This window comes from Microchirus variegatus, assembly GCF_963457635.1.
Source record: "Microchirus variegatus genome assembly, chromosome: 11".
NCBI classification, from domain to species: domain Eukaryota; kingdom Metazoa; phylum Chordata; class Actinopteri; order Pleuronectiformes; family Soleidae; genus Microchirus; species Microchirus variegatus.
Genome location: NC_139812.1, coordinates 14,844,345 through 14,871,081, shown reverse-complemented (window position 1 = coordinate 14,871,081; position 26,737 = coordinate 14,844,345). Strand labels below are relative to the sequence as shown.

General features: G+C 42.7%; 1 protein-coding gene across 1 annotated transcript in view; it reads right to left on the bottom strand.

Moving 5' to 3' along the window:
* Window positions 1-3,762: 3,762 nt before the first annotated feature.
* Window positions 3,763-26,737, bottom strand: part of LOC310934236 (signal-induced proliferation-associated 1-like protein 2) — a gene marked incomplete at both ends in the record, with an annotated part of 50,880 nt that continues 27,905 nt past the window's right edge. Inside the window, 12 exons of the mRNA XM_083897920.1 lie at window positions 3,763-3,909; window positions 4,318-4,396; window positions 5,890-6,007; window positions 8,260-8,391; window positions 9,711-9,933; window positions 14,414-14,552; window positions 15,664-15,717; window positions 17,331-17,597; window positions 19,245-19,618; window positions 21,318-21,406; window positions 21,578-21,681; window positions 22,922-23,071. Coding sequence (XP_083754046.1) covers window positions 3,763-3,909; window positions 4,318-4,396; window positions 5,890-6,007; window positions 8,260-8,391; window positions 9,711-9,933; window positions 14,414-14,552; window positions 15,664-15,717; window positions 17,331-17,597; window positions 19,245-19,618; window positions 21,318-21,406; window positions 21,578-21,681; window positions 22,922-23,071 — 1,876 coding nt within the window. The remainder of the gene's footprint in view (window positions 3,910-4,317; window positions 4,397-5,889; window positions 6,008-8,259; window positions 8,392-9,710; window positions 9,934-14,413; window positions 14,553-15,663; window positions 15,718-17,330; window positions 17,598-19,244; window positions 19,619-21,317; window positions 21,407-21,577; window positions 21,682-22,921; window positions 23,072-26,737) is intronic.

Sequence of the window (26,737 nt, the reverse complement as noted above, 5' to 3'; positions counted from 1 at the left end):
AAACAAAAAAAAAACAAGACGACGTAAACAGAAATAAACAGAGCCGAAAAAGAACATTGTCAGAACAGTTGTACCCACAATTCAGTGCAGCTGCTCGCCCCAACGGCCCCGAGAGGAACGCGATAGATTGGACCGCACTCCAGCAGCTGGGGTGGAGGTTTACGCAGGAAGTAGCAAACAAATTTAATTGTTTTTCTCTCCGCACCCAAAAAGGCTTATGATTAATTATTCAGCGAGTTCTCCTCTGTCCCCGAGGTGAAAGCAACATCTGTCATTTATTTAAAGCCGACCAACTCACAGGGAATCAAGTCCCAAGCACATTATGGTTTCATGTTTCCATTTGAAAGTCTTAGCACACCTGCTGTTTACAAAACAGAGGATGAGGAAGCCTCATAGAAATGTTTGTCTTCTCCTGCGGGAGCGCGGCGAACATATAGTTCAAAATGAGCTCTTTGTTTTCCTGTCTGTGACCTGAAAACAGGTACGAGTTGACTGGCGAGGACAGAAACGCACAGCTTTCACAGCCTATTTGTCGCCCCCACAACTCTGCTCATAAATCTTTTACTTATACTTACTCGAAACTCGATTTGGAACATTTGAGAGGAAAAAAAACCCCAAAAAATTCTGCAAGTTTAGTGATTATCAACGTTGATACTGAGCAATTTGGAATTCTGATATTGTTGTTTCTTGCTGGTGGAGGAAGAGTAAAACAATATAGCATTTCCTAAAATGCTACAGCTTTGGATGATGCCCACTTAAATGTCCCATATTATGCAAAATCAACTTTTTAATCATTTAAATCCTTATATTTGGGACTCTGGAGGCCCTACCAGTCGCCAAAGTGTGAAAAAAGATGACTCACTCATGTTTTTGTGGTCCTCCTCAGTCTAAGTACAGGAGATAAAACACACGATGTTGACCCCGTGCTCCTTGGGACGTCAGAAGACGCTACATTCTTGGAATTGTTGTCTTGCGGCGCTCTGCTTTGTCCGTAAAACACCCGAGAGTGCTGACAAGGGCAACGGTATCTGAAATCCGGAAGTCCGTGAGGTGTTTTTTTCTTGGCTCCACAGTGCAGCACAGAGTTCAACACAAACTTACAGCCTCAGAGGATTTATCTGTCCAGTGGATACATGTTATATATGACGGCAATGTGTCTGCTAGAGCCTGCAAATGATCACTTTTCCAAATGTTAACTGCTGTTAGCTACCAGTAGCCTCTGTGGCTGATGTCATTTCCTGTCCCTGAAGTTTCGTTTCACTTCTCTCTTACGTTACCAACACAACGATAAGGGACGACTTTATCGTTCACACGTGGCAAAGTGGGGGGTTAATGATAAGGAAAAATAAAGACCGCCCCAGAAAATCAATTAAAGGCACCATATGTAAGAATGTGGCCAAAAAAGGTTACTACAATCAAATTCAAAATACCGAGGTCGTTTAGGTTTCGTTTTCTCCACCATTGTAGCTCAGACATAACTGGTGGTTGCTCGGCAGCTGAGACTCTACTGACTGCAATGATTGGTAGATGGCGCCACATGCCAAACAAGATTTCAAAAACATAAACATGATTTGCAGTCTGCAAAATAATTTTTTATTTTAGCTGTACTGTTGTTGTTGGTGAGTTCAGTTTGTTATATGAACATTATTCCTGAGTCTGTGTGACATATTAGGAGGATTGTATGGCCAGTTGCTTTAGATTTATTACATAATGCACCTTTAAAGGAAGCAATAAGAATCTTAGACAGCTTGGACACATGCAGCAGCTTGACCAGAAACCAAATACACCACAAGATTAGACAATGCTCAGTATCTGTAGAGGGTGATATTGAATTACTGAAATTGCAGCCTGAGCATTTAAAAGAAAAAAAGTCTTGTTTTAATGATTTCTTTCTTATAGGTAGCAAAATATTCACATTTAAGAACCTGAAAAATCTGAAAGCTTTTTTTAATTATTGGAAAAAACACTCAAAGTGACTGTTTTTAGCTGCATCTCTGCATTAAAATGGGTTTTAAAATGATGAAACATGGCTTGAAGACAAGACACACTCTCAACTGAAACATAATAAAGACAATAACATAACTTTTTTTTTTACAACTACATTTATTTAGAAAAAAAAATAGAACAAAAACAACACAAAAGCAACCAGTGTCCCACCGGGGATGAGACAGTTTATGGAGGGAGACATTTTTTTAAAAAGCATACAAACCAGCAAACTGTATTCTAGCAGCATCCAAATGTTGGAATCTCCAAAAACATCATTTATATATTTAAATATATATATTTTTTTTTTTGCCCTGGCAAGCTACACACTTTACAACATACACAGAGCTTTATCTCTCCTTAGTGCAGAAAAAAAAATCAACTGAAAACAAATACCTTTTAATAAAATAAACAACTTTAGGTTAAATAAGCTTAAATAATAGTGTTAAATACAAGACACTTCTGTGGCAGATATGTACAGAAATTAACACATTTGGCATTGTAAGTGTGGTTCACTGGCGCTCGCTCTAATGCTCTAGAAACCACTGCATAAGAACACAATTTGCTGTGAAACTAACCCCCAACACACTCACACACACACACACACACACGCACGCACACATGATTTTATAACAGTGAGCCACAGACAAGGCTTGTGTTTTAAAACGACTAAAAGCAAAGAGAAACAATCCATTTACAACTAAGAGTTTTAGGCACAGTCTCTTCCTGTCTTATAAATACATGTCAAATACAACTGCTTCTCAACAGGAACTCTTTAAGTTTGTGCTAACTTACGTTTTTTGTTGTTGTTGTTTTTTTGTTGTTTTTTTAAACACACAGTTTTATAACTACCACTTTGTTATTGCTAGGACATCGTGACAGTGAAAGTACTGACAAAACGTGTTGTTTGTAGGGGTGGGGAAAAAAAAAAGCACCTGGGAAACATCAAAATTACTGCCATGTGACCCTACGATACGACACTGAGGAAAAGAAAACGTGGAATAAGTTGAAAAGAAAAAAAAAATGGCCCGTAAAACATCAAACCTCGAAACTGTTGTGACTTTGGGAATCCAGAGAAAAGAAAAGGGTCTCGATTTGAGCTACATTCATAGTCCCCCCCCCCCCACCACAGTACACTTCATGACCGACACATGTGGATTCCTCTTGGTGCAAGCAGACAGTAAAGTACCACTTCATTACGTCCAATACATTCCTCCCCTCCCTCCCCCTCCGCTCCCTACTTTCCTTTGTCCATGAAAGGCGGCACAGAGACAGCTGTGTGACAGTATTGTGCGCAGTAAGAGACAGTACAGCTGAGCATACAGTACAGTAGACTGACGTGACATACGTAGGTAGATTATATGTTGACTACAGTAAATGAGCATTACATTCCACTACTGTAAGAAGATCCAAGGGACTCGGGGGGGTGGGGGGTGATGGCCTTTCTCAGTATCTTTCCATCCTGGATATGATGATGTTTCCCTCGAGTCTTGTTTGCCAGTGTGGAGAAACCGTTAACGTAAGAAACAGCGCTGTACTGCCAACAGAGGACGATCACAAAACTAAGGTCCAGATCAGAGTTTAAAGTCTCTCCATACATGGCTGCATGACTGTCTTCCTAAGCGCTGGCTTTTTTTTTTTTTTTTTTTCTTTCATGAAAGTCTTAATTGCTCTGGGGACTAGTAATATTTGTTATGTTTGCTTGCCTGTGGATCATCTGGGAGTCTTAAGTCGGGAGTTGAGTGGGAGCCCAGCTGGAGTGAAGACCATCTCTCTCTCTCAAGGTTTCTTATCAATGGTGTGAAAAAACCATTCTGTGAACTTCCTGAGCTGAGCCGACGCCGTTAGGCTCTCCTCCTGCAGCCGCATATTGTCCTGTCTCAGGTGTTGCACCTCCTCCTGCAACATCGCCTTGTCCTCTTTCTCCTGAAAACACCAACACACACACACACACATACAATCAACGCAGGGATAAAAATAAGTGGACAACAAAAGACGCGGCTATTACAAGAACATCCGTCTTTCATCGGTGCCGTGCAAAAAGGGCTGCATTAGCATGGTAAAGCAGCCCCTTTTCTCTGTCGTGATTAAAGTGCATTTCCTCTCACATTAGCGGAGGCGGAGAAACACCAGGCCGGGACACAATAAGGAAAGGAAGCAGGATATTGAATTAAGTGGACGAGTTTATATTACGCAGACCTGAGGGCAGACATTACTCAGTGTCTCGTTCTCCGAGCTGTGTGACACAGTCACGTACTGTACGCTGATGTGGCCGATGAAGAGAGGACATCATCGAGAACGTTCTTTGACATCATAATATCGACGTGGACTTACCTTCAGTAGGTCATTCTGCAGCTGCCGGAGAATCACCTCCAACTGGTTGACTTTGCCCGTTAGCGTGGATGGGGAGCTGCTGCTGGGAGAGAACAGCATGGGCTTTTGTTAAGACTCATATTTATAACGTTAACACAATATTTTCTACAGTATTTTATTGTTTGTTCTTAGGTCTATTCGGTCACACATTTTATTTATTTATCTCTGATGTTTCAAAGTGCTTTATAAATAAAGTTGGATTGGATTAAAAAAAAGGAAAAAGAAGCTAATAATCATAATTGTGTGTCTCTTTTTAACATAGGTTTTACAGTCTTGTTTACCTATAAATTGCTGTGGTGATGATGATTGTGATAAATGCCACGATTATAATCTACCTTTAACAAAAAACCTAAAGATGACTGGGTTCCTGGTGTGTGACTCAGCCTCATGACTGTCTGATTTATTTCTGTAACAGACTGGTTTAGATGCAGAATGCTGAGCTAAGTTTAACTTTATTTGTTTTAGTTGTATTATGTTTTCAATAGATAGAGATATGTAACAATTTTCTGTAACATGTTTCCTGGAGAATGGCCCTTTTTGAGCTTCAGGGTGGCTTTAAAGAAATGTAATTTAATTTAATGTTCTCATGGATAGGGCTTGGATAGGGATCGTCACACAGTGGGAGAATTATGTCTTTGAAATGACTCAGCACAAATGTGTCGTGAGTCATTTCAAAGACATAATTCTCTTCATAAACTTCATGAACTTCTTCATAGTTCATAAATGGTCTGAAATGCCTGTCTCTGACTGATATAGAGTTTGTGATATCTGCATCAGACACAAAAAAGTGGTATGATCCCATCCCTACTCATGGAGCTTATATTGAGCTTTTATTTTCTAATCTAAGTAAATAAATAAACACAATACAATGAATTAAGCTGCTGCTACAGCTGCCAATATTTACATATACAGCTATAAATCACTTTGAAAAGATCTTGGAAGCAGATTTATCAAATAACTAAATGAATTAGTTCCTGATGTGAGACAAAGGTTATCATAAGTAGGTCTTTCATTCCAAGCAGACGGACAACAGTCACTTTCATCACAGAGAAGTGTCTGATTGTGCGATGTAAACAGTGCGTGCCAAATGTGACACCATCCAAAACAGGTTTGGCTGACGTTTCTGGACATTGTCCAAGTTGCATAAAGAGAGACGGAGCGGCTGATGTTAGATTTAAACTCTACTTGAACAAACACTCAGTGTTATGACTCAGTGGACGCTCAGCAGGTGGTTGTTTGTATAAAGTCGTCTAGACAGTTTGATCCACACCCTGCACCTTTGTCCCTTTTAGTTGTGTTAAGATGATAATACACCACCACCACCATCACAGCTCCAGAGATACAGGAGCAGATTCATGCGCACACTGCCTCGTCGTGTGGAGAAATCTACTCGACGGGCTTGTTGTTGAGGTACGGTTGCTAAGCTATGATTTGACAATCACTATTTGGGAGCGGGAGGTTGAAGAGTCAATTATTCACTTGATACTGAAGCATCGGTGCTTGTGTGTGTTTGTGTTTGTCTGCAAAGCCTACTCTGCTTCCAGTGCTGCTCCCTCCGCTTCCGCCACTCGTCTGGTCAGCTCTCTGGAGATCTGCAAAGCCTCGGCGCGCTGCATGTCCGTCATGGTGCAGAAAGACGCCACGCGCTGATCTGGAGACAGAACGGGGCGACATGACACGTTGTAATTTCCCCCCCTTAACATCAAAAGCAAGGAAACTGGTTTAGAAATCTATTTCCTGGTAACATGCAACTAAAACAGAGCAGAATGACACACACGCAGGCAAGCATTCCTGACAGGACGGGCTGATTCATCCATGATTTGCATGAATGAATTGAAGAACAACCTAAGGCAGTCCTGCCATGCTGAAAAACCCAGACAATAAGGAACAAGCTGGCAAACAGCATTTTTTTTTTGACTTTCATAGATAAAGTAAGTCCCTATGGGTGTTGCTCTGGTGCCCTCATCCCTCCGAGTTTCCTTTGACAGCTGTTTGGCTCTTAATGGGCTGAATCCCAAAGAGCTGTAAGGCACCAGTCATGCTTGTTTTACCATATCAGGCCCTTAAGCTTGCTCAGAGCCCCATGGAAAACTCAAACTTGGCATGTTATGCTTCAGGACTGCTCAGTTTAGAGGCGTAATGCTCTTTTCTTTAGAATCCACTCTCTTTCAAACCCTTGGTCTGAGACTAAAGATAGGAGGATCTGCATATTAATAGAAAAGATTAAGGAAACCCTCCCATTAATTTAGCCCCAAATGAAAGCTAATCCACTCCAAGACAAAAGCGGATGCAGCCCAGAGTTGTTTGCTCAGATGAGGCAGGGACGGGAGGCCAAGCTTTCATTTACATATGAATGAACATTTTCATCATATTTGACGGCTGCATCAGAAAGATTAAAGACTTTGAGGAAAGCGGCGATGAGCACAGGGCGGCAGCTCCGTCATATTTGCGTGACCCAGTGTTTTCCACGGATTTTGATTTTGTGGACAAAAGGCTAAAGAGAAACGGTTCCGGAGAAACGGTGACAAGTCATGTGAGCGAACATTTGCTTGTGAGGAAATATTAAAAACAAATATCCTGGTGTTTACAAAAAGAGCTTGAAGTTATTGCATAAAAAGCCTTTAGTTGCTGAGCCCATTTGAATTCTGTTTGATTCTACTTTCACAATCGAGGCGAGCACAGTGTTTGATTTTCTTCTGGATGCTGCGAGCCAATCCAAACTCTTCGTCTCCATTGTGAATAAGATTCGTCTCTAAGGACAGACGAGTCCAAGGTAGTGAATACAACAAACGGTTTGCATCTCTGCCAACCTCGTTCCCTCCTGCCTGTAAACAGAGATGGTTAAACATACATCCCACAATGGCAGCCTGGAGCCACTTTCTGCTCGGCAACAAGCCTCCAGTGTACACAGCGCTTTACTGCGCCTGACGTGACAACTGCCTTCCTGCTGCCAGTCAGACTCTGCATCATCTTCACTGATTCCACTCCTTTTAAATGATATGCTGCAGGCAATGCAGCAGGAAATGTATCAAGGAGGAAACGGCAGGATTCATTCATTATCACAAATGACTGGTCACATGCTACATTGCCTGCTCACTGGCCTTGGTGTCAGGTGGAGTTCAAGAGGAAAGAAACCTGAGGCGTGTTCATAGATTTCGTGATAGATGGTGGATACATGAGCATGAGAGTGGTCCAAAAAGTACTTAACCTTTTCAAAAAAAAGAAGAAGAAATGTAATGATGCTGATCATGAAGTGGTAAAAGGTTTCAAAGATAGAGACTTGGATTAACATCTTTCATCGCTCATCCCAGAGACACTTTTCACCAAAAACAAAACACTCTAAATAAGCCATTCCGATATTATATAAGTAACAGTGGTGCATTATAAAAATCAGGACGTTTATAATTATAGGAAGAGAATCTGATGAATCTGTATTCATTATGTAAGAGCGAAATATTCAGATTTAATGGAAAAAAGGCTCAGACGGGACCTGAAATCACCCTCATGCTCTTAACCCAAGAGCTTAACAGTACAAGACAGGGCTCTAAAAACCTCTCCGCCAGCAGTGACTTGCTGGCTTTACGGTGTGAATATTGGCTCCATGTCTGTGCTGAGAAACGATGGCTACATTTTTCCGAGGTACAGAACTTGATGGGAATCACAATGGAGCTTAGAGCAGAGGAGCAAAAAGCAGATGGATTCCCAAAGGTCACCTGCTACAGCACTTAAGAGACACTAGAAGAAACACACAGCGCACACAAACTTCACATGCAAGCCAGAGAGCCCTTGAAAATTGCACACACACACACACAGATGCACATGTTCTAAGCAGCCAGGACAGTTAGGCAGAGGAGGGTGGGGAGGGTTGAACAAGGTGCCCGCAGCTTCAGCCAGGCTGGTTACCTTCAAAGGCTCGTGCTGCATCAACCAGGTGGGACCAGTCCAGGCCTGAGGCAGTGTCTGGGAGAGGCATGAGGCCTGGGTCGCTGAACTTGGACCTGTCCGCCAAGGAGCCGTCAGAGAACCAAAACTCATCTGCAGAGACAGGCAGGCACTCGGATCAATGTCTGGGGCCTGGCCTGACTTTGAGGACCAATCTGAGCAGTGCATCAGTTTGCATCAGACAAAAGGGTTTGGGAGAATAGAGACGCTTAGAGGTTTTAGTTGAACTTTTGTTTATACATACTGTAGTTTGTCTTTGCTCACTAGTAACTCCTTCCCAGTCAAACCTTCACCTCAGTCCAACTCTAATCCAGATGCTCCTAAATCCTCCTTAAGGTTGTAAACAATTTAACTTTATCAGTGTGACAGCCAGCATGACAAATAACATTACTTTTTCTGCATTGCGCGCACACAAGGCACAGTCTGAGAGGCAATAAATGACTTGTCTAACTGAATGTCTTCATCTTTCAATCAATGGCTCCTTTCCATCCCCCTTTACTCCCTCTCTGTCCTGAAAGACAGGAGACGCGATAAACAAGCTTCCATTCTGCAGAGGGGCGTTCAGAAAAAAAAAAAAAAAAAAAAACGCGAGTGGAGAAGCTGAGAGTAAAGAGCTTGAGGTGATGCTGACACTGCTTTCAATTTATCCAGCATCTCCGAGCTTAAGTGATTCCCTGTTTACCAAACCGGGCTGTTCCAGTAAGCCCGTGTGCTCATCTACCCTTCAAAACAATCAGGAATCCATCAGGTTGACAGCCAGAAGAGACTACAGAGAGAAACATCTTTCCAAAAGCCATTTCCTATCTCATGACGCTAGCCAGAGATGGGTGAGGAAAAAAGTATGATAATGAGATAGGAGGGAAGGAGAAGGGAGCCAGGCAGCAAACTGATGAATGAATGAAACATTATGTATGACAGACATTGTGACAGTCCTGATGGAAAAATAGGCATGTTCATGTCAGAGATCTTAAAGACCTGCAGCGGCACAGGCAGGACACATCATACCTCTCATTGCCAAGACACATTCAGCTGATGCTGGCAGAACAGTGGATAGGGAATACTCGCCAGCAGTGGCAGGTGTCTGCTTAATGCAGATGGAGCGACAGGCGCCCCCTGCAATCTGCACAACACTTCACCCAATTCGAATTAGTTGGCTATATTGAAGAGTGTTCACCAGTTGTGCTAATGATATTTACAACACAAGTGGCTCTTCAAACAAGTATCTATATCCTGGCTCTTGTTGCCAGAGAAGAAGAAGGGTGATAATCCAAGAACAACATGCAGAGGAAGTCCGTGACATTTTAACAAGACAGTTCACAATTATCTTTTTCTCTGCAGCAGCTTTGGTTGAATCAAATATTGCACATACTTGTGCACCAGCCAGACCAGTGACAATTACTGTCTGTACTTACTTCTTAGGTTGGATGCTCCCTGGTTGTGGATCATACGTGGAGGCAGTGTGCTGTGGTAAGGTGGGGTGGTGCTGAACAGGATGTCATTAGGCATGGCTTGGTCCAGCATGGAGCTGTGTGAGCTGGCGTAGGACGAACCCTTGCGGTTACTACTACACACACTTTCATCTGACAGCGTCCGGTACAAGGAGCGTCTGGGTGACAAATTGCCAACTGCTGACACCTGAGAGATGGGAAAAGGATAAGAGATGTCAAGAGATGGTTACGATAATACAAAGAAGAGCTGGGTGACCTCCAAACCCACAGCAATGGCCCCCTGACTGCACCTTTCCTGCCTTAAAGCAGTACAGCAGGTTTACATGAGCGGCCAGTTGAAGGGATCGGCGTCAGGAATCAATTACAGTCTATGTTGTCAGGAGAATGCAGATGGATTGAACACAGCTGGAGTGTGTCTGGTGGAGCGAGGGGAAATAGGGAACAGGGCTATTGAAGGTGGTGGCAGAGGTCACTCTGCAGAGACAGCCAACAGACACTGCGCCTAATGTCAGATGCTGTAAAAACACTGAGTACACTGTGTAGCTGCCACGATACAAGATGGAAATAAATGTTGTCAGTGCAAGGACAGCCAGAGAAATCTTTAAATACTAAAACAACACCTTTTTTCGAGGAAACTACACACTTGTTACTACATCTGACTGAAAGCAGACAGTAAGTGGCCTCTTGGAAAAGCCACAGTGGCTGACTGAGCATGGATATCTACAGTAGATCCAAGTCAAACCCAACTATATTCATCAGCACCCTTCTACAATCATATTTTGAAGTATAATGCACATACATTATATCAATATCCTTTGAACCTCTGTCATATTGAAGAAAATTTGCATTGCAATACATATATTGTTATTGAATTATTGTCCAGCCTTAGCATGAGTTTGTTGTCCTGAATGTTTTAGATGTTTCCCTGCTCCAACACACCTGAATCAAATGGTCAGCTCCTCAGTAAGCTCTACTGAAGCCTAATAACGACCCATTTATTTAAAATCAGGTGTGTTGGAGCAGGGAAACACCTAAAACATGCAGGACAGTGGCTCCCCAGGACCAGGAGTGAGAAACCCTGATGTAAGGGAATGGAAAAAGCCAAGATGGAAAAAAAAAGTGAAATTGCACTTTAACTAAACTCCAGCATACGGTGGTGCTCAGAACAAGTTTGCATGTTTACAAACTGAAATAAATCCAATGAGAACAAATCTGTGAAGCTGTGGTTATGAAGTTCTTATTAATATTGGATGTGCACATTGTGAATGCTCCAGAGCGTTCGAACGGCAACACTGTGAGGGATGTCTTCCGACAACGGAAAGAGGCCGTGTAGATGCTTGAGTTTCACGACCGTGGCGATAGTTTTCACAGAGAAGCTCTTGTTTAAACACACAAAACCACAAACACCAATCCCATCCATCATTGTCCCGTTTAGCTCGCATAAATATTGCTGGAGTGACATCAAAAGTCACCACAAATGATATGCGGGGCAGTTGGCAAGATGGGTAAATGCCTGCCTTTGGCTTCCCAGCTGTAACCAACGTTAGTCTGGTGTCCCCACAAGCCAACACCCAGCCCATCTCCATTTCAAAGACGCACTAATCGCATGGTGAGAGTTTAACAAACATGTAGTATAAAGACAAATACTGGAATTCAGCGTTCATACACAACATCTTTGACTGAACATGGTCGCCTCTTATTGCTAGTCTTCCCACCCAGCTTTACAAGATTAGAGCCTATAAGGTTCTCACTCATCAAAACATATTTAAACAGGATTTGCTGCACTTCTATAGAAAGCAAAAATTGCAGATTTAGAGCTTCTGTAAATTGAGTCACGGTAAATGAAAGCATTTGCGATAGAGCTTAGTGTTTTTCAGAAACACGAGGACAGGGTTTTTTTTTTTATCTGAAGTTCAAAATTAGGCTGTCTTAACAGATACTGGCACAGGTTAACACAACCTGCTGTGCACAATACGCACCGAATATTGACTTAATTAAACCTGCAAGATTATGGATTATTTTAACGTGTCTAAAACGCACCTCGGCTGCCAACAGGCTCAACCTGATATAACCTTTAATCTTGTATTCTTCTGTACAACAGCAACACTCTTATCAATCCAGGCAGCAGTGACACATCCACTGAGATTTTGCCTGATTTCCCCCCGACTTTTTCCCCTGCTGCACACATTGAACAAAGACAACAGCCAGCTTTGACGTGCCACATGGGAGGATGTGTTGGACAACCACCTTTTCAAATGCTTTTTTTTTTCTTTCCCACAGGAGGTTCAAAGAGGAATGCTGTGGGAGAATAAGCTGTGAGCGGCCTTTCCTTTACGTCAGCCACACAATACTCTGCCTGTCTGTGGAAGGGCGTCCCAGTGGACGCTGCAGCTGGCAAGGAAAGTCTCCGTGCACCTGCTCACCCACACAAAGACTGACAATGGGTGACTACTGAACTAACTCACACATTAACCTTTACTGTATACTCTCTTTAATTACTTGGGAGACTAAGTGAGTCGGGTTCCATTAAATCAGAGATAAATCAATGGCGTTTCCAACATTGTCATTACTGTAATTTGATTCCTTTACGTGCTCGCTGATGATTGAAAACATGCAGCCCCAGTGAAGCTGCTCCCAGAAAAGAACAGTATGTGTTCATTGATATCAGATGTGTATATGCTTGTGTCTGGCATTGTGCCCTCCCCACATGGATCTCTCTCCCAGATTGCTTTTCCACACACACGGCATTATTGCACTGAAACAGACGAGAGAGTGCGATTACAACAAAGACCGTACTGGCTCTTTGAATCCAACAGGCAGCATCCAGCACCTCTGTGCTGGTTACTGCACTTTTCCTTCTCTGTGGGAAACGGAACAGAGCTGAATGAAGGGCCTGATACACCCGCTTTCATTTTAGACTTGTTCTCTTATAAGTATGACATTTTATATACTGTGAACAACAGTGCATGACAGCAAGACAAACTAATCAGTGCAGTGTGCTGCTTCATGTCACAGACACAGGGCCAGGATGTGCCTGAGCACATGCTAGTCTTCTCAGGGGATGCAGTGCATTTGTATTAGAATTGAGCATCATCCAAAAATAGTCCATTTGTATGTCTCCCGGGTCTCTTCCTTGTAGATAATGGATGGGGGATGGGGGGGGGGATATGGGACGGGAACTCAAGATGCAATTAATAGAGTCTGCAGGACCCCAGATCATCAAACATCGATGCACTCTCCGCGACTTCCTGCCTTTAATCCATGACATCCTGACTGATCAAACTCCGGTCCATTATAAATTAAATTAACCAAACACTCAGTACAAGTCAGCTGGGAATGAAAGAGTCATGTGCTGGGAGAGACAAGAATGATTGGTTCTGGTGCTCAGCAGCAGCAGGGCCACAGATAAGAAGCAGCAGATGTTTGACTGCTTTTACTTGCTTCGTAGCAAAAGGTTACCTGCTCTGGTTCTGCCCTTGAATGTGAAATGGCTGTTAATCAGCAAGAGGGGATATCTGTGGGGTCCTTACAGTGATGTGACACCATGCTTTCAATCATTGCTACGGAGAATCAGCAGGTTTTTTCCTACGCTTGTTCAAAAAATTAGAATGATAATATAATAATAATCCTTTGTTTACAAAGACAGTTTGTTTTTTTCCCTTCCATCAGTCACTGTTGTCGACTCAGTGAACATGTGAGTTTGCTGGTGACAACTGATGCGCTGCCAGTACATCAGTACAGCTCTGTTTAGATCAGCAGACTGACAGAATGACTTCACAGCTGACTTTATGGTTATGATGTGGTCAGATCTAAGTCTGTTTTATGACGTTTTGTATTAATATATTATGTATCAATCTGGCTAACCCCAGGAATTTTCGTAAACCAAAACCACCAAAAGTAACAGTAAGTAATTTCATTAAAAAATTAATTAAAATTATTCCTTAAGAGGTTTGCAAATATTTCAATGGCTCTGATACTTTTTGTTTTTGAGAAGAAAGTCAGCTCACTGTCAAAGTGCATCAGGGCAAATGGATCATTTCCTGAATTTTAAAAAAATCATTAAAATTATTCCTTAAAAAGTTTGCAAATATTTTCAACGGATCCTTGTTCAGGGCAATGCCAACTATTATGATGGTACATTCCAAGTCATTCCGAGATACTTTTTGTTTTTGAGAAGAAAGTCAGCTCACTGTCAAAGTGCATCAGGGCAAATGGATCATTTCCTGAATTTCAAAAATGTATTATTAAAATTATTCCTTAAGAGGTTCTGGACATTCAAATGATTGTTAACCGAGTTTACACAGTGCTGATTACGCTCGTCAGCTCCGCACTATTCTCACTGTGTTTTCTCTGTGTTTAATCTCTTGTTGCCCTTTGACATTTTCACACAGCACACAGGAAGTGATTAATTTTATGCCACGACAGACTGAGGCAACACGGTGCTAGTAAAGCGAGACAGCTGCACACAGTTTGGAGTATGACTGAAAACACAAAGAAGTGGCCAACGACAAGTTTCCTTTTTCAGATGAATACATACAAATCATCTTTTACGTCAACTCAGTTCACAAAGACCAAACTGAGCCAGAATAACAACATTATTAATGACAAAAATCAACAACAGTTACACACAGCGGCTTTAGTTAGTCATCCAGCCACAATGACCTCACCTTCCGAGACCTGTCCTCTCCCGGAGGGCTGTCAGGCAACATCATTTTAAGGTATTCTTCTTTTGAGAGCCTCTGCAGTGACTCTCCATCCTGCTCAGAAGCCTGGAGCCGGCAGGCAGCCTCCTGTGCATACAGCTGTCTGTGGAAAATACACAGAGCACAGAAGAGCAGAGCACGTCAGAATAATCACAAGATTGCAATCTGCAAGGGAGGCCTTAAGCCATCGCAGCATGGATTGAAAGGTGGCCCCTGCCATTTAGAAGATAATGTCATTATCAGACAAAGGGGTTCAGGTGAACTCTGTCTTAGCATGCCAACAACAGGTGCCTCCCTGTACATTGCTAGTCAGGTGATGGTGGGGTAACAGGGTCGGACAGGGAGGAAAAAGTATTTCCAGCATGACAATGTTAAATCTCTTGGTGTTAAAACTAGGGTTAAAAAGACTGTGAAGAACAAAGCCAAACACTGCAAGAGGGAGGAGAAAAAAGAGGTTTTCATGACAGATTAAACATTCGAAGACACAACAGTGAAGGGAGGATGCGGCCGACCTGGCTGCTGAAGTCATGTGAGCTGTGAGACCTCTGCTTTTAGTGAGCCGTCTGTGAGCACGACACACTGAGTGATGTTGGCAGGGTGCTAGATGGCCACGGGGGGACACACTAGACGGTGAGATGATGGGACAGCCTGGCTTTGATGGTTACCTAGAGACACTATTGCTGAGAGTGTCCCCGGTTTAAGCCTTTGGCGCCATGGTAACCAAGCCCTAAATACATAGATGGGTATTGCCAGAAGCATTCTGACTGATCTATGAGATTTCTGGCTCCAAAACAATTGCTCTGTTCTCCAGGCTAACTGTTGTGTTTACTCACCGCTTGGTGTTAAGCGTCTCTCTGTTATTGTACAATTTGTTTAGAATCAATCTGTGATTAAGGGGAGAGTGGAACAATGATAAGGTCACGAATTTTAGAAATTTAATTTTGCAGTAATTTCAGAAATGTGCTTATATCTTTAGCAAGAGACAGGTAATATCAGGGTCTGACAGACAGAACAGACAATCGGTGGGAGATAAAGCAGAAATGTCACAGCCACTGAGCCACAGCTGGTCGCCTTCCACTCTCAGCATGTGCCACATGGCTCAGCCAGCACATTACAGAGGAACGGGGTGGTGGTCTTGGGACATGGGAGGGGGGGTGGAGGGTGGACTGGGTCAGATCAGGGCCACACTGGGTTCACTTTAAGTGACTTTGTACCTTGAACGCTCATGTAGCATTTTGAGAAGGAAGGCTAACAAGCTCTCCGCTCCTCTGGAACAAGAAGCAGAAGCGAGAAAGAAAGAGCTGAGCGTTAGGGAGCATTTTTACAAATCCAGCATTACATGCAGTGTTGGGAGGAGGGCGGGGGGGGCTTCATTATGTTAGAACAATATCTTTGTGTATCATTATAACATTCATCACGAGGTACTGTTATGTAAGATGGAATAAAACCGTAGGAATACATAAACAAACAATGGGGAAAGATAACTTGATTATGGAGCTTTTTCATAAGTTGGCAGAAAATGACTTCAGTGCATGCGATCAATCACACGAGCCTTAAGTGGCAAATTTCATAGCCTGAATGAAATTACTCGGGAGGAAGAGCCAGGGGTTTCTACCAGGGGCAAACTGCACATTCTTCCCTCACAAATATGCCCCAAGCAAACTCACACAAACAACCTGCACTCACACACACAAGTCAAAGCCGGCTACGATAAACCATTTAATCATGAGACAGATGCAGTGGGTCATCTGTGCTCATATCAAGTCTGATGAGAGTATATGTTCTGAACCTAGCTGTGCTTGTTGTACTGCTATTTCTGCAAGGCACAGTGCGGCTGATGTCTCTGCTCTGTAGATTAGATGCTCCCAAGCAGAGATGCTGATCTGGTAGCGGCTCAGCACAAAAAATCCACAGGGACAGGGCTTCACGGGAACAATCAATAACCACAAGTGACATGTGCCAAGTGTATTATGTCAGCGGCTTCATTGAGCTTATTTATTTTGTGGTTGTCAGTTTCAATCAAGGCCAGTTAATGCACTCTGGGTGGGCCGATGGAGGGACACTTGTGCTGGAATGGGTTTTGCACAAGTGCAATAGTGAGTCTGGGAGGAAACGGCCCGACACTGAGGGGAACATTCATTCATTCATTGTCTACCACTTTATCCTCCACATGAAGGTCGCGGGGCTTCTGATGCCAATCCCAGTTGGCATAAGGCGAAAGGCAGGGTACACCCTGGACATCTAACCAGTCTGCAGTAGTGTCCAATTAACCTCTGCATGTTTTTGGAAATGTGGGACAAAACTGGAAGAAAACCCATGCACACACAAGGAAAACATGCAAGCTCCACACAGAAAGATGCAAACTGGGACGCAAACAAGCAACCTTCTTGTTGTGTGGCACTGAGAGAAACCTTTTTTCCTTTCAAGGTAGCATTCTGCGCTTTTTTGGTGATTTGCTTTACACCTCTCTGCTGTAACGTCAGAGTCAAAGCCCCGATGAAACATCAGCATGAAGAAGGAAATATTCAGTACTACAAATTAGCCAGTGTGTTTTCTTTTGTTATTTTTATTTCATTGTATGTATTTATCAAATATGAATCAAGAAATCTCACTGCTGTTTGGTGCGCGTTCTGCTGCCGAAGCCCCAGTAAAGCTCAAATGCACAGGGGGAACCAGACGAGAGAACAATTCCCATGATCCCATGCTTCCCATTAAAATAGCTCTTTTGTTAACATTTTTGATTGAGAGTCCCCGAGCAACTGAAAGTTCATACTGTGCTTGAAAGTGAACCAGCTGCCAAACTGCACTAAGTCCTGCTCTGTTTATGTGATATTAACGTGCATCCACACCTCTACACACACCCACACACACACACACTCACCCACACTCTGAAATGTTGGGAGGTCCCTCAGTGCTTTGGGCTTCATCATCATCATCATCACCATCACCATCATCATCATCAGTCCTCTTCATACCCACTGGCAGTTCAGGCTCTGGCAGTGTCTGTCCACAGGCCTCTGAAATAGGCCCCTGCTCTGGCTCTGGCCCTGAATTGCTGGTCTGAGGAATGGTGTACACCTTGGAGGAGTCAGCTGACATACAGTATCTGGCCCCACGGGCGAGCGGACTGCCAGAATGGTGTGAGCCACTAATCAGACAGCAAGAAAAACAACAACAACAAAAAAAGCATAATGTAACTCAAAAATGAATGAATGAATGAATGAATGAATGAATTAAAAAAACAGACAAAATAAATGAAAACATAAGAAGCAAAACAAAGTATGAAAAATGAGGAAAAACCACAAACAGAAGCATCTAGTTTTCATGTTGAGAAATGGGGATGATTTTTAACTCAAAAATAATTCTCGGAGCTTAACGCTGCTGTTGACTCACGGCGACATAATTAATTTTTCCGTCCACATATAAGCGTATTCCAGCTAATCTGCCTCTAGCCTATATTGGAATATGACTCACATCCAGTCTATATGGATGTGTCTGCTCCTGCTGCACTTTGTCCTTTCACTATTAAGTCAAATATCACCTGACAAGACAGATTAAAGGTTCAGTGCATTAAAATCAGGACAACATTTTCTTTTTCCACCAAGTGGTTTCAATCCACTATACGACTGTTGGGATCTGTGTGCACCACACCACAAACTGTATCTGATGTTGTTGTCATTTGCAAATTTTAGGCATCACCACGGGAAGCTAATCTCCACTTGGGCCACACCCCACAAATTGTCCTCCTACTGTTCCTCTGTTTGTTCATCTGACACTCAGGTGTCAAAGACCATTAAATGAAGAGGTGGGTGGCACTGGAACAGTCGAGGTGATGGCATGTGCTCTTTCCTACTTTCCGACTGATATCCTTGACTGGACAGTTCTGACACCTCCCACACAGCTCAATGATCTGAACAGATTGCGGTAACATAATCCTGTATGGCATAAATAAATAGAAAGGCATTCTATTTCATAAAGACAGATTGTGAGTGGCTCCAGGGCCAACCATCTCTGACAACCTTCCTCTTTCCCAGATGGGCCCCAGTCTGGTGAGGAGAACTCGGACTATGGCACGAGGAAACCCCCCACGTTGCTCCCACCTGATAGCAGCCCCACCCACCAGCTTCAGCACAGCTGGAGGAGTGAGGCTGTGGGTCGGGAGTGGTGGGGGGGGCTTGGAAGGGGTGAAAAGGTCAACAGCGAGAAACCATTCTTTTGTGCACGCGCTTGTTTAACAGGCCAGTCAATGGATGGAAAAGGGTGGCAGTGCTAGTGTTTGTGTGAACGCACGTATGCAAGTTTGAACACAGTGTACTGCGCTCCGAGCCATGTCCCCTAGAAAAAGGGTGATTTTTTTTTCAATGACACCAACACACAAGGATTGAGTCACAGCAGAATAAAGCAATTAACCATAGAGAAGGAAAAAACATCAATGTTGCCACTGCCATAAGCCACCAAACATAGAGAGGTGAATACTGTGAATTTTGAAGGACATTAAGTGTCCTTGTGAGATGCCAGATCGTCACAGATTCAATGCTTCCAGGCATGGAGAAAATGCTCTCAGACTATTCAAACTCCCCCATGTGTGTTTGATTTCATTGAATGTGGTGACTGCAGAGGCTTTAAAATATAATTTCATAGCCCACTGGTCATGTATGTACGCTACTACAGTGTTTACACATTAAGTCCATATTGTCTTTATTTTAACCCAACAGTAGGAGAAAGGAAAACAAGGAAATTACACATTTAACTGGTCATTTAAAAGAAATAAAACACAGCTGTTTCTGCACGATACCTTGAATGGGAAGAGATCTCACTAAGGTCTCCAATGCTGCCCTCCGTTCCATGACTAGACATAATGGCAGAAGCATAGCCCTGCGGTAAATACAGTTTCCCATGGTCCTCTTCTGATGTCCTGTCCTCGTGTTGCTCCGACACCCATTGGTGTCCCTGCTCTCCCATCCTGGACTGCAGCAGCACCCGAGCCCCAGGGGCCATGCAGGGATTAGTGTCGATGCCGCTGTCGGTGGACGCCCCTTTGATGTAAGTGAGGCCCAGCATCTCCGGGTCCATCAAGTCTCCAGAGCCAAAGTGCTTGTCGTCGCTGTTACTGGAGGCGTTGCTTGATAGGGTGTTGCTACTTGAGTGGCTTGAGTTTTTATCACCCGTCTGGTACAGAGACAGAAACAGAAACAGAGACAGAGACAAGTGAGCGAGATAATGCAGTAAATCAGATGAGGCAAAGCAGCAGCTGCAGATATTTTTTTTTTGTGACGGCTGTTAAAATGTTCAATACAAAAGAAAGGAGGGTTTAATCATCACATGTTAATGTGACTGTGACTGCAGCAACAGCCCTCGAATCTGTCTGACAAGCAGAGAATTGCAAACAGAAGATACAGACTGCCAAATATGAGGAATCTATAAAATCCATTAAAAATGGGGTGCGTAATATTTTCATCTACTACTTTCTTATCAAAAAGCCAGAGCTATCACTGGTTTATGCGGATTTGTGGATCAAAAATGACATTGTCAACACTGGGTGGGTGCGAGGGCTCCAAAAGTTGTTGCGGTGCTCTGTTGTGCATGTCTGAGTTTTTCTCTGAACTATGCTCAAACAATGGAAGCATTAGACTGGCCAATTTGGCAAACTTTCCCTTGGTCACATCCAATGTGTTTGTCTTTATAAGCAGCTGTACTGACCAGATGTTTCTGGAGAAACACAGGGAAGTTTCACGTAAACCGTGTCAAACACTGTGCGAGACACAGAGACTTCCCACATCTATCACACATCTCTTTTACTTCTTTTACTATTAGATGTGTGGAGGTGTGAAAAGTCAACTCAAATGTGCAAAAAATAAATAAATAAATAAGAGAAGCTTACAATGTTTGGGGGGGGAGAAGCCATTATATGCATTAGCAGACATTATCTAAATGGCTTCCTGTTTATCCTCAGTGCTTGCTGTGGAGGTCAACGCCATGATGTCTCATGCGAGTATAAACAAGGCTTAAGTTGATCCACGATGTTGGATTGTAGCAGCGTTGTAAGTCAATTTGTTTGAGACCCAAATCCCCCTTCAAAAACCGGCCCAAAAAACTTAAACAATGTTTTATTATAGAAACTCTGACCTCAGGACTGTGAGTGCTCATGTTTTTTCTTCATTATTCTATGTTAAACACCGCTAATTTACGGAAGCAACTTAAATCATGTCACATCAAAAAAAACAGCTACTCTGGTTTGACAACACAAGCTCTGTATATAAGGAGACTGGTTTAAAATTATATCCACTGGCCTTAGGTTAAAGCAATACATGCAGAGCGTGCAGACAGAAGATGTTAGCTGTATGCACCAGCCTCCAGCATCAAAGAGAAAGTAAAAGGAGTGGGCACATGGGCCCCCAAAAAATAAATGAGATAGCAGGGAATAGGGAAAAGGGGAGGATGAGAGAATGAAACGCTTATATATTCAACCTTCTAGGAAAAATGTGTCCTAGAAAAATGTGAGGCAACCACAAATGGTGAGGAGATGAGACGCCTGTTAGCAGGCTGATGAAGGGACAATGACAAGTGCAAATAGCGGTTGGGGTGGCGGCATGAGGTTGAACATCAAAATTGAAACGGTGATTGCTGTAAATATCGTAAACAAGGACAATCACCCTGATTTAAACAACAGCGTGGGTGAAGAAGGTCTGACAGTGCAGAGCAAAAAAAAAACACTCCCGTCTAAATGCGGCACATATGCAGTCGAGGCTGCATTAAAATTTTAAATCCCGTGCCCCTTAAAGCAAAGCTGACAACAAATTTGGAAAACACTTCCATTCCATGTGGGTAGCTTCTGTCAAACTGAGGTGAAAGTAGGTCACTTATTTACCCTGGACAGCTTGTTCGGTGAGTCTTTTCCTCCTTCTCTTTGCTTCAGAGGGTTGAGGATCTTAGTGGAGGGAATGTGCCATTTGGCTTCTGTGCACCAACAAGAACAACAAGGTTAGAGTAAAGGAAGTAGCAGGTGTGAACAGACAAACAAGAGCATGTGATAAAAGCCCTGGGTTACTGTGCCTTTTAAAACAACACACACAGTGTTTTTAGATATAATATACACCTGGTTACTTGAATCTAAGCAAAGAGAATCACCTGCAGATCTGGTCCTTTCAAGTGTGGGCTCTCTTTCCCTGTGGATCTCCCCATCGCCACTCTGCATGTCCCCTGCATGCTCATGAAGAATAGGGGAGGGGCATCTGCAAAAAGAAAAGAGGGTTATAAATTACTTTTTGCCTTTAGAATCAGGTCTTTACTCTACGTGGAGAAAGGATTTAACACAGACAGCAATTAGCTGAAGATCCTTTGAGGATGAAACCACTTGACGTGAGCTTCTAATATAATAAAAAAAAAAGCTGCCAGACAATGCTGACAAGAGACTTCCTTTCATTAGACGCTATGCACGGACCTCTCTCTGCGTTGACAAAAGGGAAAGAGCAGCACATTTTTCAAAGCAGGTCTTAATTAAACCATAAAGAGCTAATAAAGGTTACAGGAGATGAGCAGAGACCGCGGCGTCTCATGATCTTTAACACAGACTTTTACTGGAAATCAATGGGCCAGTCAGCATGTGTGTGTTGTTCGGCATCATGGCAGCTCTGACAGGCCATGGCGATCCCTGAGAGTTCAGTGCACTTTTGAAGCTTCTGACAGAAAAGCAACAGTGTGAAGCTAAGCCTCTTGTCACGGCGTGTAACCGCTTACAGACAGACACCGGTCTCTGATGGATTCTGCTCATGTTCAAGACTCAGTCTGACAGATGTTACACCTGGTGTGGCGCAGTGCCCGGCAAACCTCGATATGACTGAGAGCAGTATAAGAGTATTTCAGTGAGCTCTGATTTGAGAATAGAGAGCAAAACACTTGAAAGGTAAACAAATTCTATCTATTGAAAAAAAGTACTCAAAAACCCCAGTCAGAAGGTTGACTGGATTAACGTATCTTGTCCTCACCCGCCCCTGCACTGCCAGTGTGTACAGTTAGGTCTGATGATTTCACTTGAAAAAGCCTGATGCAGTATACAAACTAGCATGCATCACTTCCCTTGACAAACAACACTATCAAACTGTTCAAATTGATTTATAAAATTTAATTAACTTTGTTTCTGCAATAATTCTGCCCACATAGTGGAACAACTTTGGAACAAGGGTCTTTCTGCAAGGAGTTTGCATGTTCTCCCCATGTGTGCGTGGGTTTTCTCCGGGTTCTCCGGCTTTTTTCCCAATGTATCCTTTCTGGCCACATAGTGGAACAACTGGCCAAAGGTGCGTTGATGATTTGGTCGTTTCATGCTGAAAAATTGCTGCCATTTCGCAAATTGCAAGGTCTCAAAAATAGTGCTGCTGGGACTGATTCTAGATGCATTCATCACTGCAAAACCACATATTCCTGAAGGGAGTTTTTTTTTTTTTTAAACGAGTAACAGCTGTGATAATATACCCATCATATCCAGGCTGCTGGGACCAGGTGCTGCTGCTGCCGCACGGACCTGGATCACTGGAGGAGGACTGGTTACTGGGGGAGCTGCGGTAGTGATGGTCTCCCTTGTTACATGAGGTGATCTGAGGGTTCTCGATATCCTGCATTGTCCTGCAGACATAGACGGGTTACAGTTATAAGAGGATGGAACACAATGCGAAACAGTCCATAATTACAAGATGTGTTCCTTCACTTTCACATCTAAACCTGCAGAATGAATAAAAAGATGCAGGAGGTTAGATACCCGACTCCTCTTGTACACATGGTGTCATGTGTTTGTGAATATGTTTCAAAATGAAAGAGATAATCTCTCCACACTTAGACCTATACAGTATTTACTTCCTCCATGTTGAAATGTGCCGAGAGTTTCATGTGCACACAGGTGCTGCTGCCACAAGATCCAGGACCAGGAAGATTTTATCATTCTGAGCTAGAGGTAAACCAATATGGGATTTTCTGTGGCTGATAATTGAAAACTCAGTGCAGCCAATGGCTGGTAACTGATGCCGACTATTTTTTTTAAGGACCATATAATTGGCTGATCTTTGCTTTTTTCCTCCATTTGCTAAATGATAACAAACAATACAAAAATTGCTAACTTCAGTAATCATTTATTGAACAACACCAATGGTCTGTCTCTCCGGTCTATATTTTATGCCTGCCATGTACAGAAGTTTTGATTAAAAAAAAGATTTATAAATTAAATATTAAACACATGAAATAGAAAGTTATTGGGGTTTTTTTCTTAGCAACATTCACCAATTTTCTGAGAACAAAGATGCACAATTTGTAAAAACTGACTGATAAATAAATCATAAAAAGCCAATGCCTGTGATTAAAAATTGGACGTCTACCTCAAATTTGAACCATTTTTTTTGTGCCTCCAGCATCTAAGCACAGAATGAGCCAAGCAAAGCCGTTATTATTCTGCAGTTTGGACAAGACTGTGAAACCCAAATTGTCCTGTTGTCTGTGCCATCAATGTAAGAGCGTGTATTGTTCTGATGTGATGTATGAAAGCGTTTATCGTACGCGTGTGGGGGGTGGAACACTAGAAAAGCACTTCTGAAGTGCCAAAATTGTCATTTAAATTGAGGTTGATGAATTTTTTTCTATTATACTAATTTCCCCACTTCCCCATTTTTACATTTTTATTTCTGCATCTATTTTCCAAATGTTACAAAGCAAAAGTCAGATTTTTTGATTTTTATACATGCTGGAAATTTGACGACTAACGTTCCCTTGCTGTCTGAACTTAATGACTATATTACTGGGTGTCAGACGTAACGAGCACAGTGGGAAATCTCTACTAAAGTGCAGGAACTGTCAAAAACAGAGAAGGCGTCATCGATTAAGACGAACAGAAGAAGAGATTAGGTATGGTCGTAAAAAAGCTACAGTGAGTAAAGCCCAATTTATACTCCTGCGTAAAGTGCTCTGCGTAGGTTACACAGAGCCCTCTGCGTCGATGGAGAGCCTCTGCCTTGTCTGCCGGCTGCACGAAATATTGTGTATTGTGTCCTTCACTCCGTCAAGGGACAACGGAGATGGCAAGGGCTCCGATTGGTCCTCAGGACAGGCCGAGCTAACGCTGCTCTGTGCCGGCCACAGTGCGCACCGAGCGTCCACAGTGCGCACCGAGCGTCCACAGAGGCGGAGCTGATCACCGCCGACAACGCCACTGCCAAACTATACATACGTCATACTTAATACACACACCACATGTTTAGACTCTAAATGGCTAATTTCTCGCCTCAAATTATCTTAAAACTGCGTTCCGGGACACAGTAAAGTGAGAAACGGCCACTGTTTCAATGTTATTCCTCTGCAACAACAACAACAGTCTTTCTCTCTTGGACGCCATTGCTCTGAGAGAGACTGTACTGTAGCCAAAAGCACAACAACCTAGCATAGCGACCCCTACTGATTGGGCGGTAAATTGCAGTGCATACCTGTCACCACGGCGGAGAATTATGAAGGCTCGAGGGGGTCTCCGTGTTTACGCAGTCGGATAACGCATGGAGAAGTATAATGTGGCCTTAAGCCACACGGTAAAGCCAAAATTAAAGGCAGAGGTGGCTCCTGAACGTAACAGGATGTTTGACATCAAACCTGATTTACCAAACACAAAAAGAGGTTTAGTCATTTATTTCTGCTCAACCTATCCAACGTGTTTTTCACTGTCCTCCAATAAGCTCGGTTTAAGCCTGGTTTAATATCTAATGACAAGTGGTTTTGCTTGCAGACTAAGGCCTAAAAACAAACAGTGGTTATGTCTGTTGCCTGGAGGCCTTCATTTTAACACCAACTACACTGCAGTAGGTTCGATGACCAGATGGAAATATGACTGTAATGTAACGACATGTAACATATGCAAGTGTCTTTCACATTATCACTCTGGTCTCCAGCTACATATCATATACCCTTCATATCTGCTTCTCATTCTCTTTGCTTCTATTTATTTAAAGAGGAGTGTTTTTTTAATAACTTGATTACACACACACAGCCAAACTGAGGAAGCTAATCTCTGTGGCCTCCTGTGTTATTTTTTAACGCATCTCAACAAGAAGGAAGGGACGGGAGTATAAAAAGCATGTTCATCAAGATTGGAAATGAGCAGAACATCTACCAAAAAGCAATGGAACACTTTCCTTGATTCTTGCAAAATCATTTTGTCTCATGTTATGCCCCGTCTTCCCTGTTTTTCTGGTTGCTTTCAAAAAAAAAAAAACTGACAAAACTGACAAATGCTTTGCATTAGCTGTTTCTGCTTTGTCATCAGGTTTTCTTTGTTTAAACCACAGTGGGAAACTGTCAGTAACTCAATCGCACCACACATCATCAAACACTTTGGCCAGAATGCTACATTTCCTTCTTGGCTGAAGTGTTACGTCTTTCTCTGTCGGTCCAGGAACTTTAATGTGAAACAGCAGCTGCTGCTTTTGATTCCCCTTCTCTTCCGACTTCCTTAGACATAATGTTGAGATCTTTGTGCGTTGAAATAATACACGAGTCTGCAGAGATTATCAGTCTCTGCTGGCTGCATAGAAGGCATCATATTTCACTGTAAGAAATCTGGATTCTGCTATAATGATGCGATGTGTTGTGTAGGCCAGTGATTGACAAACACATAAGTACAATATACATATAATTCTCAACAATATTTGTTTGAACACAGTAGACAAAAACAGGGTCTATTTGGTTAAAACGTATTATTTGACAACCAGTTTTTTCATGAATCAACCCTTCAACACCTAAGCCTAAAAATGCCTGTCTGGACTTCGCTTATTTTAACCATAAAAGGGCCTGTGAGTGAATGCTTTTGCAATTATTTGAACAGTATAAAACAACATTTCTGGAGTTTTTGTCTCAATGTTAAAGAAACAGGCCATAAAATAGAAACTATGCACAACCGTTTTTCCACTTCTTCCCTTACTGGCGACAATGGCGCTGATTCGCCGGCTTCCTGCAACAGCGTGAGTGAAACTACCGTAATAATCACATGCTGTTCTTTGACGTGCAACTTCGCAGCTTTCCGAAACGGTCAGAATTTTTCCGATAGCACAAATGGTGGCATAATTACGGTACTGCAAAGTGCACTGTTTGTATTAAAGAGTTAACTATTTATTTCAACCACATAGCCATTACTTTTAGTCGGTCAATCATCGACCATTAGGATTTGCAAAATAATTTACAAGTTGTTTTTTTTATCTTACTGGTAAAGCTTATTCTATCCACATAACAGCAGAAGTATGCACTGTTTGGACAACTACAGAT